Consider the following 18,478-nt stretch of genomic DNA (forward strand, 5'->3'; position numbering starts at 1 on the left):
AATACGGTGTACGAGCTTCACGTTGTGTGTGCACCGACATGCACACTGTATTTGCTGCATTTCCCTTCCATTGTGTGTTCCCACTGGACTTCGCACTGAAGAAGGACCACATTGGGTGGGAGCCTATTGGGCCGGGTGTCTTGAGGTGGTGAGTCCCAACTGCATCAGATGGCCTGAACCTTGGATCTTGTGGGGAAACATCCTTGTAACTAGGGGGAGGGGCAGGGCGGTACAGCAGCTGCCAAGTGACCTTTCTTGCCCTTGGTGGGCAAAGGTGGCCAAGGGAGCTGGGGGTGGGGACAGGAGACAAATGCTCACTCTTACATTCTTTCCTGCCCCTGCCCTACCACCACTCCTCCCCACCTATAAGGGCCTGAGAGACAGTCTGTGAGTCACTGCATCTGTCTGTCTGCCTATCTATGTCCTGGTACCTGGCTGGATAAATGTGTGTGTGTCTGTGTGGGCTGCAGGAAGAGGAGCCATAGGGGCTAGGTAGGGCAGTGGGCTGTGGGGTCAGAGAGGTGATTGATTTCACATCCACAGGCCCTGACTCAGCAGTTGCCATTCTGTGGCTCCTCTAGTCGCCTTGGTGGGGTCAGCCTGAGGGTCTTTTCAAGGTCAGAGTGGGTCCCAGGTCTGGAATCTGGCTCAGGGATCTCTCTTTCTGACCTTTCAGAAATACCTCCCTGCAGCCTGGGTCCCTGCTGTCACTCCTTCACAGGCTGGGGAGGGAGACCCCTGGTAGGTGTGTGTCTCCACTCAGTAGTTGATCACTTTATGCTATGTTCCTCAGGGGGGGCAGGATGACTTGTGGGCAGGTCCTCTGTGTGCACCTGTTCCCCTGGGCATGTATTTACCTCTGAGTGTTGGCACCTGTATGCACAAGTTTGTAATATTCTTCAGCAAGCGTGTGCGTCCTGTGGGTGTCTTGGGGCATTTCTGCAGCTGTCTGTTGCTTTGGGAGGGCCTGCGTCAGGGTATGGATAGGTGTGCATGACTGAGTGTGCCCTGTGTGCCCATGCATACATTGGTGGTTGGATGTGAGTGTTCCTGCATGTTCTTCTGGCTAAGGAAGCACCAGCTACCACTGGCTGTGCAGCTCACACACCCTGCAACAGAAATCAGGATCCTGGAGTGAGCTGGCAGAATGGTCTTGTGAACACACACACACACACACACACACACACACACACACACACACACACACTGTGCTTCATTCAGAAGCCCACTGTCCAACTTTGTGGTACATGCACTAGGTGCCAGGTCCATCGTTCATTGGCTGAGAGAGTGGGGGGTCCCACACCTCCCATGCTAATACACAGGCACTGTGATGCAGATGCCCTTACAGGGAAGAACTTCATCCCAGCACCGCACTCACTCTGAAACTCACGGTTGGGAGAACGGAAAAGGCCGCTGCTGTCAGTTTCCCTTCGGGGTAATGTGCAGGCTCATCCCTGCCCTCAAACCTACTCTTACCCCAGTCCAGAGTTCCAGGAAGGATTGGAAATACGCTTCAAACTCTGGGGTTCCCATGAGGCACGGCTGTAAAACCCCAGGCCCCTAACCCTACCCCGCCCCCCACTCTGACTTTCCCTCTCTCACCACTTCAGTCCTCATCTCAGCGGACACTCCCTTCTCAGTCAAGGGGTAACCAGGGGGCCCTCAGGCGGTGAAAGGTGGAGGCCAGGCTAGGGGCTTGAAAAAGCCTCCGGCAGCCGTGGGCACGGTCCCCCTTCCCTAGGCTCCTTGTAAGTCCGAGCCCGGCCCAAGGCGCAGCCAGCAGAGGGCGCTGCGGCTCGGGTCCCACAGCAGTCCTGCTCGCTTGGTGCCCCAAGTCGAGGCCCACGGTCTCCCCTTCGGCTCGTCCCAGCTCTGGGTGCCTCCACATGAGCCCGCCGGCGGGGATATGCGGGACCCGAGGACCCAATCCAATGGGCGCTGGGTTTCCAGAAAAGGCACTGGGGCTGGGTTGGGGGTCGGCCTGTTTGGGGGCCCGGGCGCCAGGGCTAAAGACCGCGAAAGGCGGGGAAGAGCGCGGATGCCTCGGGGCCGGGACGCCTGGGTCCTTCGTGGGTTGGGGGGTGGGCCGGTGGAGCCGCGGGACTGGCGGCTTCTACGCCTTTGCATTGGCTGCACCGCTTGTCCATTAGCGCAGCCTGGCCCAATGCGCACGTCTACGGGGCGGGCACTGGTGCTGATGCTGCCGTCAGTCGGTGTTGCAGGGATGCGGCGGCGGGAGCAGCCGCCCTGACTCGCAGAGCATCCTCCGAGCGGCACCGCGGCGGGGCGGGCGGGGACGCGGCGGGGAGCTAGAGAGGCGCGAGGCAGCCGACACCGCTAGCCCCGGTTCTGTCACCCGCCGGAGGCGCGGCCGCTCCGAGGCTCTGATCCCCACCCTCCAGTTCCTGGAGCCCCCAGAACCAGGTACGGGGTGGGTGGGGGGGCTGCGGCGGAGACGGGCAGGGGGCGGGAGCCGATCTGGGGAAGGGAGCGACCAGAGAGGTGGGGGAGGCAGGAAGGATGGATTGGGGGGTGGGGGCGCTGCCGCGCTGAGAGGGCTGGCTGGGTGACAGGGGAGGCTAAGCGGCTGGGGGTTGGGGGTCGGAGCCTCCCTGTGGAAGAGGCACTGGCCCTGAGCTGGGGTGAATGGAGGTGGGAGGAGGGATGGGGAGAGAAGGAGGGCTGCGAGGGAGGCTCTGAAGAGAGGGGGTTCCCCGGTCTGTGCTAGCCCCAGGGCTGGAAGCAGTGTTCAGCCAGAACACTGGGGCTGGGGAGCTGTTGTGCTCTGAAGGGTCTGCAGGGGAGAAACCAGCGAGGAGCTGGGCTTCATAGGAGGAGAAGAGGGTGCTGGAGAGGGAAAAGAGAGTAGTAGAGAGGCAAGGAACAGGGGCCAGGCCAAGGGCTTCATACAGGGGGTACCACTGAGGACCAGGCTTTACTGGGGGATGGGAGCCAAGGAGAGGAGGTTATTGGGAGGGAGCAGAGGGGAAGGTGCCAAGGTGTTTGAGGCAGGGATGGGTCTGTGCCGGTGGAGAGCCAGGAGAGATGGGGGGCCTGAGGGAGAGGAACAGAAGCTTGCAGGATAAGGTTGGGGGCAATGAGAGAGGGAGATTGGGATATCAGTAGGAGGGGGCTGTGCTGGGGTGGGAATGCACTGGGGCGGTGACAGGGTTATGGTCAGAGAGTGCTGCAGGGAAAGGAAGCTGCGGGGCCCTGGGCTTGCTCCCCACCCCCAAAGAGGAGGGGACCTTTTCTCATGTCCCAGCTTCCTCCCATAGCTGAAATTGACATCTGCCTTGGGTTTTTTTGGGCTGGAGTATGAGCCCTTGAACCCTTGGAGGCAAAATTGGCTTGAGGGGGAGGCTGTTGTCTTCTTTACTTTCAGCCCCACCTGAGTCCAGGGTGAGGGCATTTGGTGCTTCACTGAACCAGGAGGGTCTGGGAGGGGGCTGTTTCTTGGTGCCTGGAGGTGAAGGGGAAGCTGTTAAACTTGGAGTGATGGAATCAATCCTATGGGGGTGGGTCTTGGGTCTCCTCCAGTCCTCTTGATTGCCTTAGGGGCTTCTGCACACCTTTGGTTTTGTGTGTGTTGGGGGGTGGGGTGTTGGACGAGGACCCCCCATTCATTCCTGCCCCTCCCTCTTGCCCATCTTTCCCATGTCTGGGTATTCCTTTTAGGGGAGAGTGGACTTTAGGGCTTTGTATTCTTTATCTTTCGCCAGAGGAGTAGAAAGAGAGAAGGGAGGTCGATTGGTCTGTTAACCAGGAGGCCTCTGGTTTGTGGGTACTTAAGCCACTCAGGTCCCTAAATCCTCCTGCCTCCAGGGATGCTGGTGTCTGAGGCTGGCCTGGCTTTTTGGGGGAATAGGGAAAAAGGGTCTGGCAGGGGGTTCCTTCATTCCTGCTGGAGGAGGTGCTTTCAGACCCACAGGGGTGGGTGGGGCTGACCGGCTGGCAGAGGTCAGTGGTCATGGTCTGCGGATGGCTGGGGAGTTCTCTCCAGGAGCCCGGGCCTCTTGACTGGCTTCCTGGCTTGGGCTGAATCCACACCCTGGCTTCCTGAGGAGGGAGCTAGGTTCTGGAGGGGTTATTGGGGACCTCTCTGTCTCTACCCAGGTCCAGCTGCTCTCCCCTGTCCGCCTTTGCAAGTGACATAGACAGCCTGACACTGATACATACACTCTGTGGCACCCACCTAGACACACACCTACACAGTCACACACACCTGCGTACACAATACACCTCCTGGCAGCATACCGCCTACACTCTGTGCCCAAAGAGACTGCCACTTCACCACCTCAGAGACCTCCCCCAAACGCTTGCTGTCATGCACATGTTACACACATGGCCGTTACACACCTCCAGAGCCCCAGTACCGCACTGTCAGCCCTCACAGTCCCCATCGAACCACCCACCTCCCCAGGTTCCTACAGTCATCTCAGACACACCTATACTCTTTCATATACACCTTCACTCTCTGGAACACACCTCCCCTCCCAGACACCCATGCGTGCATACCCCCCCAGATGCATCAGCACCTCCCACCCCTCACGGCCCTGACACATATCATTACGTACCACGTTCTTGTCTGGTCCTAAACACTTTGCTTCAGGCCTTTGTGTGCGCACATGTGTGCGCACAGCGGCACATTCGTGCATGCTAACAGCCCCTTTAAACCTTGGCTCACCCCTTAAGCTTCTCTCTCACTTTCATTCTCTCTCTCACATCTTTGTACCCTCAGAAAGCCCCCCTAAACCCCAGGCCCTCCTACTCATCCTGACTACAAGCACAATGCCTCCTGGTCTAGCCCACCACTCAGCCGCACCCGGCCTTCCTCAGAACCTCCCCATGTCTCGGCGCCCCCACCCCAGCACTCACCCTCACCCTCAGGGCCCTGCCCCTGCCAGGTGCTGACCGTGATGGCCATTCATTCCCAGCTCCTGGCCCAGCCCCCATGGGGATGCCCTGCCCGTGTTTCCCACGCAGCCAACCCTGCTGCTCCATCTGTTGGGGCACTCCCTGCCTGGCCCTGTCCACCCTGGCAGGCCTGTGGGCTTTCAGAGACTCACTGAACAAGCGATCCAGTGCGGGCTAGGCACCATGTTGTCCTTTATGAAGCTGTCTCTCCTGCTGCCACCGCTTAATATGGGGAGGGGAGGGTGAGACTGAAGCTGCACGGGCTCAGCTCTGCCCTTCAGTTTCCTCATCTGTAAAATGGGGGTCCTCATACCTACCTCATGGGGTTCTATGAAGGGCTAGATGATTATGACAATAATCATAGTCACAACAGCTGTATTTCTTGTAGACCTGCTGTGAGCCTGGCTCTGTGCTCAGTGCCCTGTGAACTTCACCTGGTCAGAGGCACTTGTCAGGCACATAGAAAGCGCCCAATAAACAGTAGTTCTTTGCATCATCATTGGCATGACCTTCCACACACATACCTTTCATGTATACCACGTTTCCAGGCACCTCATGCTTACCAGGCTGCCCCTGGAAACCATCTGTCCCCTCTGCATGGCTGGGGTGCACCCACCCAGGTCGGAATCCCCCAGCTGTGCACGGCACAGGAGTGGGCTGAGGGGTGAGCTCACCCTACCCACTGCCTACCCCCCAACCCCTACACAACTGTGCTGTGCCCCCCACTCCGCTGAGTCATTCAATCACGCCTCGGTTGGTCCCCAGCCCACCCATCTCCTCAGCCCCACACACCTGGCGGCAACAGCCTTGTCATGTGCATCTCAGGCTGCCACCTCTCGTGCCCAGCCCCCTTAATGGTTCTCTCCATGGACACAGAGACCTGCTCAGGGGCACCCATGAGCCCAGCCTGTGCTGCTAGGGAACTCCCACGAGTCTTCAGACTCCTTCCTCCATTCTCCCACCTTCTTAGGCAGGGCAAGTGCCAGTAGATTGGAGAAAGGCCCAGGGGGAGGAATCTAAGCCCCACCTCTGCCACTTACAAACTATATGACCTTGGGGGTTGGGCTTTCCCTTCTCTGTGAGTGTCAGTTTCACCATCTGTAAAAGGGGGCAGTGCTAAGACCTGCCTTGCTTACTTCCCTCACTGGGCCCTGGTGAGAATCAAAGGAAACATGAGACACATGGAGTTTTGCAAACTGTAAAATGCTGAGATGAGGAGTTTTAAAAGTAATCTTTAATACGACACCTACTTTTCCATTTCGGTCGATGTTAGGCACTGTTCTTGGTGCCTTACATTTACTAACTCTGAATTTTGACAATACCGCTATTACTTCTATATTACATATAAGGAAACGGAGGCCCAGAGAAGCCAAGTAACTTACCCAAGGCCACACAGCTAGAAAAATGTAGACTTGGCATTTGAACCTGGCTCCAGAGTCAGTGCCTCTAATCATTGCACTGTCTTGTTTTTGCCCACTGCTGAAGTGTGGCTGGATGCGGACATGCATGCGGGCTTCTTTGTCTCTTCTAGGGCTGGAAGGAGGGGGCAGGAAGGGGAGGTGGGAGCTGTTTGCAGCCTGCTAACTCTGCCTAAAGTTTTGGGGGGAGAGGGGACCCTCCAAAACACACATTCTGTGACTGGAAGGGACTTCATGGCTCAAATAGTTTGAAGTCCTCCTTCCAGATGACTCAGGAGCCCCATCCTGAGCATCTCTGAGCGGCAGTCATCCTGCCGCAGCTCACACACCTCCGCAGACGGGGAACTCACCATCCCCCGGAGGCAGCCTACTCTACTGTTGGATGCTTTGGATTGCCAGCAAGTTTCTCTTTATCTCGAGCCAAAATCTCCCTCCTCATTACAGGCACTTCTCCCACCTGTCCACGGGCTGCCTTCTGGGGCCACCAGAATGTGTGTAAACCCAGCTCTTCCTTCCTGGTGCCTGGGGGAGGCCCCTGCTGTCACACTCCCAGCTGGCATGAGAGGAAGCTGGCGTGAAGAGAGGACAGCCAGAGGGAGGCTGGCATTCCCATGGCTGGAGGTGTATGTGAGTGTGGTGTAGATATGACCAGAGAAGGGGCTGAGTGGATGGCGGGAGAAGGCCCCTGGCCAGGAGCTTTGCCAGGGTGGGTGTGGAGTATCTCAGCCTGGATTCCGCATGTATTTGCTCAGTTTGCACTGGTGGCATGGAGGCTACGGCTTTTGGCCAGATGGGAGGCCCAGTGGAAAGCATCTAGAATGGAAGGCCAGTGGCCTTGGTTTTAGTTTTGCTCTGCTGTGTGACCCTGGGCAGTCGAGGTCCCTCTCTGGGACTCAGTTTCCACCTCCGAAAAAACGAGAGGGTTGCACTCCATTAGCTTTGAGGCCTGCATCTTTTAGTTCTAGGGGCAAACTCAGAGTCTGGGTCGTCTGGAAAGGGCAGTGGCCCCTGTGGCCAGATCAGAGAAGGGTGGGCTCTGAGCCTGACGCTGCCCTGTGGCCTGTGGCCTATGCAGAGCAGGAGTAAGGCCACCTCCTACTTGCACTGGGACTTGGGCAAATGAGTTCATCATTCTAAGTGCAAGTTCCTATTTGTAGCCCCGGGGTGACACAGCTACCTCCTGGAACTGGAGGAGTAAATGCACTGGGTGGTCCAGCCTGCATCTGACGCACAGTGTGGAGCCCAAAAGGTGTAGGCCAGATGCCACAGTGGCCCTGGCTTGGCCGTGGGAAGATGAGGAGGAGGTTGTCAGCCAAGGAGGACCCAGAAATAGCCTAGGAGAAGATTCAGTGAGGAAGAGAGTGGGATGAGGTCCTGAGGGCAGCTGAGTCACCCCAACCCCCACCCCCTCCAGCTCCCATCACCACTAGCTCAAGGTTGCTGGGTCCATCTGTGATAGGGGGCTCTGGGATCTGACTGGGTGGTGAATCCCAGATGACACTGGAGAGGTCAGCTCCCCAGAGGAACAGTGGCTCCGGGCCAGCAGTGGCTGGCAGTGTGCGCTGCGGTGACGTAAGTGAGCAGGCAGGATATCCCGAGGCTGCTCTGGCCAGTCAGTGTTTGTGCATGGACAGTGGGCACTGGTGAAGAGGTGTGGGTCTGGGGGTGCAATGCCTGGACTCTGTAGGCGCAGGGGGTTTCCGCTGCATTGTATGAGCCTGGGCGAGGGGCCTTGCGCAACTCCTGGGGACACTATCTACATGATACAGTTGTGCAAGGCAATGGCCCTGGCCATGGGGTGGAGATCTGAGGCCAGATGCTGTCTTGTATCAGGAGTTGAAGAAGAAAGGGACATCCTAGCTTAGCAGGAACCCCCTGCGTCCTGGGAGGAAGTATGGGTTGAAGGCTGGGTCAGCAGAAGCTTGGGCCTGGAGCGGGACGCTGAAGGGAGGGGAAAAGAACTGTGATGAGCAGCAGGTTTCCTGGGAACTGTAGGCTAGGGTGGGGTATAATATCCGCTTTGCTCACATTCCTCTTGGGATGATCTTTGCCTGAGAAGTCTGAAGCTGCCCCAGTGGTCTCTGGGTCCCTGGAGAGAGAACCCACGGAGGGCTAGGGCTTCCTGCTGGCCAGCCCTGCAGACCCTATGCCCCTGGCACTGAGCCATGCTGGTCTGTGCTGCAGAGCTTCGGGCTGTGGGGAGAATGACTAATGAGCCTAGAGGGGCCACAGACCCAGACCCTGGCCTTGCCCCTCCCTGGGGGCACCCATAAGTTCAGCCTCTGTCCCTAGAGCCAGCTCCCAGACACATGCCTGCACATAGCACCCCTTCCTTCCCATATTGTCCCTCTGCATCTTGGCACACACAGACCAGTGGAATCACCCCTCCTAGACTCTCACCCAATTTGCTGCCACCCCCTCCCCGAATCAGGTAACATTCTTTCTGTTTCTCAGGATCCAGGTCTCTACCTTCCAGTCTCTGGAGGCCTCTTCACCATCATTCCCTCTGTCTGTCCTCTGCCAGCTTCCTGAATGGGGGAGACCCTGCCCCTGGGTGTTGAGCAAGCACCCCTCTGCCATCTCTCTGGAAGGTGGGGATGTATGGCAGAGGGACTGGGGTGGGGACTAGGGCAGGGGAACTAAAATCCCTCCCTCTCCTGAGCCAAGGGGTGAGTGGTCAGCAGCACGAAATCCTATTCCCTCTGCTGGTGGAAATCAATAGCTAATTAATTCCCTCCCCAAAATAGTGTCCGGGGGTGGGGGCCTGGGAGAGAAGCTGAGAGAGGCTAGGTCAGACTGAGACTGAGACCCTGGCCAGAGAGGGAGGGAGGATGTCACTCAGAGGCTGTGCATCTGCTGGGGGTCACTGGCTGCCCCTTCTGGAAAAGGGGGAAATTTGGCCTTTTCCTCCCCAAGCTCGAGGGTCCCCCTCCCCTGCCATGGGCTGAAGGGGGGATGCATGTGCTTAGGGATAAAGGCGTCAATCAGGCTGGGAGCAGGTGCTGCATTTAATTTGATTGGCTAATTAGCCTGCGCATGTTAATTATCTCTTTTACCCAATGAGGAGTGGCAGTGGCAAAGCTATATATAACCCGTGTTTAGAGGGAGAGGGGCTGCTGCCTGGATCCCCTCTGCCCTGGCCTGCGAAGGGGCAGCCTTTGGACGGGCACTTGAGTCCCTGTTGGCATCTGTAGGATTGGGGGGTGGGGCAGCAGTCAGAAGGAGCCAGATGGAAGGACCCGAGAGCTTGGATTTGAGGGTCCTGAGGACTTCTCTGCCCTATCTTCCTTCTGCACACACATTACCCCAACCATCCCTGCCCTCCCCCTCACTATGGATTTTTAGGGACCCCCAACTTTCTCTCTCTTCCTTCACACTCCAGCTTCTTGGACTCCTCACCACACTCCTCCAACCTCCTCCCTCTCTAAGTTACCCCTCTCCTCTTCTTTTTGGGACCCCTCTCTGAGCTACTCCTGTGGCTGTCCTGTCCTTTGTCTCCTTCGTGGTGACAGACAGATGTGGCTCAGGAAGATAGGATCTAAGTCCCAGTTCCCTGCGGACTAGCTGTGTGACCCTGGGCATGTCCCTAGACTTCTCTGTTGGGCTTCCCCAGTGGTTAATTGGAATAATGGGACTTCTCAGAGTGATGAAGTAAAATGACATTTGTAAAATTGCCCAGCATCCAGGGCCTTGACAAATGCTGTTTGAATTTGGAATTTAATTTTATCTATCCTCCCTTTCCTTTTCTCCCCATCAGGCCCCCTTTCTCCTCCATTACTCTTCTGGCTCTGTCACTTTCCACGCAATTTCTCTCCTTCGACTTCCCCCTTCAATCGTTTCCTGTCTCTTCCTAAACTGTGGCCCCTCCCGGCTTCTCTCTCAGACTTCTCCCCACCTCCTTCCCTTCCTCCCTCCCCCAAATAAAATCAATGCAATATTCAAGAGGGTTGTTGGATATAAATAATTACGACTTGGAGTTTAACGAGATGCAAATTCCCCTCCCCTGCGTGGGGTATAAATTGCTCTCTGACAGCCAGTTACAAGGGTAATCATTTCAGAAAGGCAATTTTATGCAAATGAGTCTGCCTGCCTCCTGGTGGCTCCCCCAACCTTGGATGAGGAGGAGGGGTAAAACTGAGAGGTGAAGGAACCCAGGTATTGGGCCAGGCCTAAGGCTGAGGATTGGGAGCTGGAGGTTGAGGGTGACAGACATTTAGGTACAAGAAGGACCGGGGCTGGTGAGCAGCGGGGTTGGGGCCCAGGAAAGGGTGAGTGTGGTTGTGGGGCGGGTGGTTGGAGAAAAGGAATCAGCTGTCTGTGTCCTTGCAGGGAAGGAGAGGGCTTGGGGCCTGGATGCTGGGGTCCTGCCTGGCTTCTCCTCCTTACCCCTCCCCAGCAGGGTTACGCTGTGATACCATTGACGAATTGACATTTAATTAATCCCAATGAATTATTTAGCGACTTCATTATCCAGCATCAGCAGTTGATGAGAGAGGGCGGTGGCTGGCGGTGGGAGCCATGCACAGGGGCTGGGTGGCTCAGGGAGGAATTGGCGGGGTCCCCACCTGGAGGAGCCGCCCCGGTCCTGACGGGAAGGCGACAATGAGGGCATCTGGCCTGGGCTCCTACTGGACTGCCACCTGATCATATCTCAAACCAGTAATGCCCAAGGGAGTGCCACCGCTCCCCGAGCGTTGAACCCCGGAGTTCCCATCCACGGTAGTGTCTTTTGCTCTCCAGGTCAGGGCGGCTCCTCCAGTCCTAAAGGGAGACAGCTGGGCGCTTGCTGGTGTGAGTGGGAAGCTAGACGCCGACGGCCTCCCCTTTCCCGACCCCCTCGTTAACTTTTTCCTCTCTCTTTTCCCGCAGGCATCCCTCCCCCATCTTCCATTGGAGCCCGCAGCGGGGGAGGGGCGCCTCCGCCGGGGCTCGGGGAAGCCGGCACGTGGGCCTCTCTCCGCGTGGCTCGCTTCGGGGCCAAGCCCATGGCACTGTGAACCGGCGAGGGAGCCCCGCTCGGTGCGGGGGGCGCCCGGCCCCCTCCCCGCCCCATGCACCCGCGGCTGTGAAGCCAGAGCGGGGCCGGGGGCCGGGCGGGGCCGGGGCCGCCGGAGGCATGGCGCCCGGGAGCCCGCGGCGGCCGCCATCGCCGCCGCCGCCGCCGCCGCCGCCGCTGCTGCTGCTGCTGCTGCTGACTCTGGCCGCGGGCGCGGGCGGCCTGGAGTTCGGCGGCGGCCCCGGGCAGTGGGCTCGCTACGCGCGCTGGGCGGGCGCGGCGAGCAGCGGGGAGCTCAGCTTCAGCCTGCGCACCAACGCCACGCGCGCGCTGCTGCTCTACCTGGACGACGGCGGCGACTGCGACTTCCTGGAGCTGCTGTTGGTGGACGGGCGCCTGCGGCTGCGCTTCACTCTCTCGTGCGCCGAGCCGGCCACGCTGCAGCTGGACACGCCGGTGGCCGACGACCGCTGGCACATGGTGCTACTGACCCGCGACGCGCGCCGCACGGCGCTGGCGGTGGACGGCGAGGCCCGAGCCGCCGAGGTGCGCTCGAAGCGGCGCGAGATGCAGGTGGCCAGCGACCTGTTCGTGGGCGGCATCCCGCCCGACGTGCGCCTCTCGGCGCTCACACTCAGCACGGTCAAGTACGAGACACCATTCCGCGGCCTCCTGGCCAACCTGAAGCTGGGCGAGCGGCCTCCCGCGCTGCTGGGCAGCCAGGGCCTGCGCGGCGCCGCCGCCGACCCGCTGTGCGCGCCCGCCCGCAACCCCTGTGCCAACGGCGGCCTCTGCACGGTGCTGGCCCCCGGCGAGGTGGGCTGCGACTGCAGCCACACAGGCTTCGGCGGCAAGTTCTGCAGCGAAGGTGAGCCGCCGCGGGGCGCCGGCCTGCGGGAGGGAGGGGCTGGAGGTGCCCCGGGGTCGGGGCCTGTGAGTGTGCACCACCACGCGAGGACTGGAGGCGTGTCCCGTGTAAGGATGCCTGTCTCGGGAGAGCTCAAGAAGATGGGTCCTAAGCTCTGGAGCCGCCGGGTGAGGCGGGAGAGCGTGGGCGTGACCAGTGTGGGCGTGGCCTCCGAGGCCCAACACCGCCCCGCCCCCACGCCCCACCTCGGGAGGATCCCGTGGCTACTTGTGGGTAGTCCCGTGTAGCCAGGTCCTGGCGAGAGGGTGAAGGTCCGGCGCTTGAGGGCGTGTGTGCCCTGCGGCTGAGGAGAAATGAGGCTCCTTGAGAGAGCTTGTGGATATGGTCTGTGTGGGCGGGACCTATGAGGTGGTGGGTGGGGATTTGTGGGGGGGGGGGACCCTTGGCGCGTAAGGTCTGGGGCCTGTGAGGGAGGGAGTCGTGAGGAAAGTGGGTCGGGTCTGTATGTCTAGGCCACGCTGGGCTGTGAGGGCGAATGGTCGGCACGGGGTTAGGGCTGTAAGGCCTGTGAGGGCCGTGAGGGCTATGGGCGGGGCCTGTGCGGGCGGGGGCGTGGTAGGCCCAGGTGGGCGGGGCCGGGGCCGGGGCCGCAGTCCGTGAGCGGCCGCGAGTGAAGGGCGGGAAGCGTGGCCTCTGAGGCTGGGCCGCGACGGGTGGGTGAAAGCCTAGGCTGAGGGCGGTGGGCGTGGGGAAGGGGGCACGAAGGCGCGTGAGGGCGAGTGGGGATTGCGAGGCCATGACTGCAAGCTCCAGGTGGGAGGGGACCGAGTGTTTCTTTTTCATAGAATTGGCAGAGCCCCTTTGAGAGTGAAGGAAAAATGAGGGAGAGGGTGGCTGGGGCTTCTGGGGCGCATGACTAGGAGATGACGGGTTTGTTGAGGGGCGAAAACATGGCGGGTCGTTTCTCCCGGGTGAGAGGCAGAGTGTGGAAACTTCTGCTTTGCACACCCAGCCCTAACCAGCCTGGGCTTTGGAAGGGAGACGAGTGGCCTGAGGAGGGGATGGCATCGGATGTGGAGTAGGGGCTGGAAGGGGACGTTTGAGGGAGGGGGAGCTCCCGCCAGCTTCCCAGCTGCGAGGGGCAGGGACCTGTGAAGTGAGGGGCTAGGTGGGGGGTTGCACCAGGCCCGGGGCGCGCTGCGGTTTTAGTGCGGGCGGGAGGAGGAGGGGCTTCAAGGCGCCTGTGGCACTTCGTCTGGGGAGTGGGGAGAGGTCCCCCGTCTTCTTCATCGCTGGTCAGTGGCAGCTGCTTTCTGCAGATCTGTGCAGACAGACACGCTTTCCTCTCCCTCGTGCCCCTCGAAGCTGTGGGCCACGTAGCAGTTGCATGTGTCTGCCCGGAGAGGCAGTCTTTGGGGTGTGTGTGCCCACAGTCTAGCGTGGCCTGGGGCCACTTTGGAGTTGGGTGTCCTCGTGGCCGCCAGCATGTGGACAGCAAGGGGAGGAGCTGAGTCTGTGGCTGCAGCCTTGCCTTTGGGAAATCTGTCCTCTGCACAGTATTTTGATTGTGTATCTGCAGTGATGGTAGAGGGCTACATAAGGAAGGTTTCTAGATTGCTTTTTTTTTTTTTTTTTTTGGTTATTTGTACAGGGTTGTGGGACATGTCTTCAGGAACTGTGTGTATTAAGTTAATCTGACGCCTTCTCGCCTTTTCCCCACGGAGCTCAGGTGCTCGCTAAACTGTGAAATTGGGTATCTGTGTGTGTGTTTGCCTGCATGCGGAGGCCCGTGGGTCTGGCAGTGTGTATGTGTGTGAATGAGACTGTTTGAATGGCAGTGTTTACAGATTGAAGCCCAGTGCCTAGAAGAGTCAAGAGTGCTCAAGTGTAAGGGCATGTGCTCGCGTGTAGGTACCCAGGTGCATGTGTTTTAATGTGAGGCCTCAGTAAGACATCGGGACTCTATAAGGAATCCTTTTTCTATGACCTTTACGTGATTCCATGGTCTGTCTGACGTATCCCCTTCATGCCTTCCTAAGAAACTTGGCCGATGGGGAAATCTGTAATAGTATCAACAATAAAAATAAAGTAAAAAAAAAAAAAGAAAGAAATAAAACGAACCACCCTTCTAAGTTGATGGAAGGGAAATTTGAGCCACAGAGATGTAGGTTACAGCAATCGGCCCACAGGGTCACCGTACAGAATTGGGCCTGGGTGTATCAAAAATGCAGCCAGAGGCACCCTGGTCAAGCAGAGCCCTTGCGTTCGTTCCCTGAAAGGATTCATTGGCCAGAGGCTCCCAGGGAGCCAAACAGTATGTGCATCTGAATGACGGTCGTGTGGTTTTGTGTCTGAGCTGGGTTCGAGTACCTGTGTTGAGAGGGACTATTTTGTGTATCACATGTGTATGCGCTGGATATGTATCAGGTGAATGTTTGTGTCAGTTGTGTTGGAGTTGTGAGAGGCGGCCACATATTGGACCCATTGTGTGTGCACGTGCGATTCATGAAGAAAAAGGAAAGAAATATTAGGTGGGTGTCAGATAGCTGGTAGGGGCAGAGGTGCTTCCACGTGCGTGTGTGTGCGCGTGCGTGCGTGTGTGTGTATAGTATCTTGAGGTCTTGAGGGAGTGGTGCTTTGTCTGTGATAAAAAGGCAGGGATATTCATCTCTGTATTCCGTGTGTGTGTGTGTGTGTGTGTGTGTGTATGTGTGTAGTATCTTGAGGGAGTGGTGCTTTGTGATAAAAAGGCAGGGATATTCATCTCTGTATTCCCTGTTCCTAATATAGTACCATGCACTTAGTGGGTGTTTGATAAAGATTTGTGGAATGAATGAAGAGGTGCTACTACGTATTTGAGAGATTAAAGGTTTGAGGCAAGTCTGTATATGCATATGAGAATATGTATGTGTATATATTCAGATACATGTTGTGGGTGGGCTTGGGTGTTGTATCTGCAGATGACAGGCATAGTCACAGCTCTGATTCCCCTCCCCACCCCATGACTCTATTGCCTCTCCTTTTATTTTTGCTCCTTACTTTTTGGGCAGCTTTTGTGATATCCTATGCTCATTACACTTGTACTAGTACATTTTCATCTAGCCAAGGAGGAAAGGGATGGATACCACCCTCAGATATTGGGGCTAGGAGAGGAAGACTTTAAGACAGCAGGCTTGGCTCCCGAGCTCTGAGACAGATCTTAGGGCCAAAGACTCCAAGCTTTCCTGGAAGTTACGGTTACTTCATTACTACCTGCTTTGAGGGGTTCTCAACTTTTTCTGAGATTAAAGACATTCTTAAAGTCAGTAATTCACAATACCCTTTCCAAATAGTAGTTATTTTTATATCTACTTATTGTGAAAATAGATGACTCAAAGCTACTATAAATTCAGGAAAGCTTTTAGATGACTTTGATGTCATCTTTGCTATTGTGGTTAATCAAATCTACATTAGAAAAAGTAGTTTTAGCTTTATGTGCAAGGCATACTGACCTGTCTTCAGGTGGTGGGTGTGCATATGGATCTGTAGATCCTTTGGAATGCCCCCCTGCCTCCCCAGGTCTGGGCATACCCATCGAAGGAGAATCTTCATGTCGGGAGACTTTCTTCTCTCCTCTGGGGTGCCTGTATGCACAGCTGAGTGTGTGTACCTGCTGCTGACTATCTGCCAAAGCTAGGGTGGAGTAGGCTGGAATTTTGCAGTGGTTTGCATGTGAACTCCTCCTCATGTCGCTCATGTGTGTAGAGAAAGGTCTGAAAAGTGATCAAGGAAGAAGTGTGTGCAAGTGTGTGGGAGACCTCCAGAGGAGTGGGTGCGCAGAGGTACAGGGCAGTGTCAGGTGTGTGCCTTGCTTGGGAGAGAAGTATGATACTAGTGGTAAAGTGTGTGTTGGCAGCGAGATAGATGTCCATGTCTCATGTGTGTGTTTTGTAAGTTTCTTGGTGATTTCATTCAACAGGTAGTTTTCAAGGCCTCCTTTGTGACAGGCCCCGTGTTGGGGCCTGAAGGGGAAGCAGAGCTGAATAAGAAAGACGCTGCTCCAGGAGTCAACTGTTTAATTGGGAAAACAGATTTTTTAAAAAACAGTCCAGTGTGTGGTTAAGAGAGCAGATTCCGCAGCCGATTGCCTGGGCGGTGACCTTGGACTTAAGCTCTCTCTGCCCTGGTTTCCTTATCTGTAAAATGGGGACAATAAAAGTACCTACGTTAGAGATTTGTTGTGAGAATTAAATGAGCTAATTCATGTGAATTGCTTAGAACAGAGCCCAGCACATAGAAACTGCTAATAAACAACAGCAAAAGAACAACGCAAAACAGTGTAAAGTACACCCAAAGAGGTGCAGTGGGGCAGTGCGGCTTGGTGATTAAACCATAGACCAGCGGTTCTCAACCTATGGGTCGCGACCCCTTTGGGGGTCGAACGACCCTTTCACAGGGGTCGCCTAAGACCATCGGAAAACACATATAATTACATATTGTTTTTGTGATTAATCACTATGCTTTAGTTACGGTTGGGGGTCCCCACAACATGAGGAACTATATTAAAGGGTCGCAGCATTAGGAAGGTTGAGAACCACTGCCTTAGACTCTCGAGGCTCAGATCTGGGTTACATCTGACTTCTCTACTCACTGCTAGGCCTGTGACATCAGATGAGTACCTCACCTTCAGACTGATTTTTCCTAAATGCGGATAAGCATCCTTCCCTCACAGCTGTCTCATGGGAATTAAATGAGGGTCTGGCACATAATAAGTGGTGAGTAAATGGTAGATACTATTACAGGCAGAGTGCTCTTGGGGTTTTGAAGAAGGGAAGAGTTTGCAAGTTGGGAGGATCAGTATGCTAGTTAAGATTGGCCTTGAGCATTGATTAGTAAGCTTGATTTGAGGGAGGCCACCCCAAGCAAAGGAACCAATAAGAACAAAGGCATGAGAGGGGGAAGGTGTAGTCATGTCCCAACCAAAGAGTACAGGGAAAATGGTGGACTCTAAGGCAGAAGGAGCAGGTTGGGAATGGGTCTTGGAGTTTTGACTTAAGTCATTCAACTAACATTGATTGGATGCTGACTGTCTATGGAGTATCGGCAGATGGAGCCACAGATGCATTTTGAGCAGGTAAATGAATAATAAGAGCTATTTTGGAAGCTGGGGGTGAGATGTAGAATGGATGAGAGGGGGCAGAGTTATGCAGTAGAGAAATCAGTTGGGAGATAGTTCCGTAAAGGGATATGGAGGCCCTGAACCTTGGTTGTCTTGGGGAGTGGCAAGGAAGGGTGGTGGCAGCTGTGTTGGCAGCAACAATAGCAGTGGCTGAGAGCCATTGCTGAGGCTGAAGCTGTGGGTCTCTGCTTCTTGTATGTGGAGGAGGTTGGGGGGCAGAGATGATGAGATTTCAGGAATGCACAATTGAAAGGATGGGTGAAAGAAAAGAGGGAAGTCAAGAGGGGCTGAGCAGGTTTGGCCATAGGTCATGCATGTGTTGAGTTGTGGTGCCCTTGGTGTTCCCAGACACAGGTGTCCAGATGGCAGACGAGACCAGAGCTTTGAATTGAAGGTAGAGCTGCAGATGGAGACCTGGGAGCCACATGCATGGAGAGATAGTATTTGAAGCTCTAGAATCAGACGAGGGGGCCAAGGAGAAGGTGAAAGACTTCAGAGGAGCATCCAGTTGGGAGGAGGAGGCAGACAGGTAGCTGCAGACAGCAAAGGAGCAGTAGGAACAAAAAGAGAATCAGATCACACAGTTAAGGATGGCAGCTAGTGAGCGTTTGCTAGGTGCCTTGAATGCTTTATCTCATTTAATCCCCATGGCCACCACCTGAAATATGAGCTGTGATCTGAACCCTGAGCTGACTCTAGGACCTGTTGCCCCTATCTTTGTCCATGCTGCCTCCAAAACAGAGGTGGTCAGTCAGCTGTGCCCACGGACTGCCTGTGTGTGGTTTATCGGGATGCTTGGCGACAGTGTTTGATCAGAAGCCAGTAACTACCCCGAATTTCTCGGACCACAGCTTCTCCCTTAAGCCAGTATGTGCTGAGGGTGCTCCTGTGTGGGTCGGTCAGCTATCCCAGCCCTGTGAGAGGGCAGTGGAAATCCACCAGGAAAACCTCAGTCTTCTGAGCCCTCCTGGAAGAACTCACTCTGGAAAGCAGGCTTTTTTTCCATGAAAATATACAGCTCACTGATATTCAAAACATCCAGATGGAAGTACTTCTGTATGTTGCATACCTCCCTGCCTCCGTAAGCATAATATTTGGAATGTTTTCCGGATGACTCAGGA

General features: G+C 56.1%; 1 protein-coding gene and 1 pseudogene across 4 annotated transcripts in view; both read left to right on the forward strand.

The window, feature by feature from the left end:
- Positions 1 to 2,038: 2,038 nt before the first annotated feature.
- On the forward strand, positions 2,039 to 11,390 carry LOC150017553 (uncharacterized; annotated as a pseudogene). The gene is made up of 2 exons (XR_016507603.1): positions 2,039 to 2,424; positions 11,205 to 11,390. The product of XR_016507603.1 is annotated as an uncharacterized LOC150017553 (transcript).
- A 46-nt stretch (positions 11,391 to 11,436) lies between these two features.
- NRXN2 (neurexin 2) overlaps positions 11,437 to 18,478 on the forward strand; it is a 94,989-nt gene continuing 87,947 nt past the window's right edge. For 2 of the 3 annotated variants that reach the window (XM_090259178.1, XM_090259187.1), the window contains exon 1: positions 11,452 to 12,199. In XM_090259178.1, the coding sequence (XP_090115304.1) occupies positions 11,452 to 12,199 (748 nt within the window). Of the gene's footprint in view, positions 12,200 to 18,478 lie in introns of all 3 variants that reach the window. The other variant, XM_090259170.1, reaches the window with a different exon arrangement.

The sequence above is a fragment of the Furipterus horrens genome, unplaced genomic scaffold (genome assembly GCF_987537825.1).
Source record: "Furipterus horrens unplaced genomic scaffold, mFurHor1.1.pri manual_scaffold_2, whole genome shotgun sequence".
In the NCBI taxonomy this organism is placed as follows: domain Eukaryota; kingdom Metazoa; phylum Chordata; class Mammalia; order Chiroptera; family Furipteridae; genus Furipterus; species Furipterus horrens.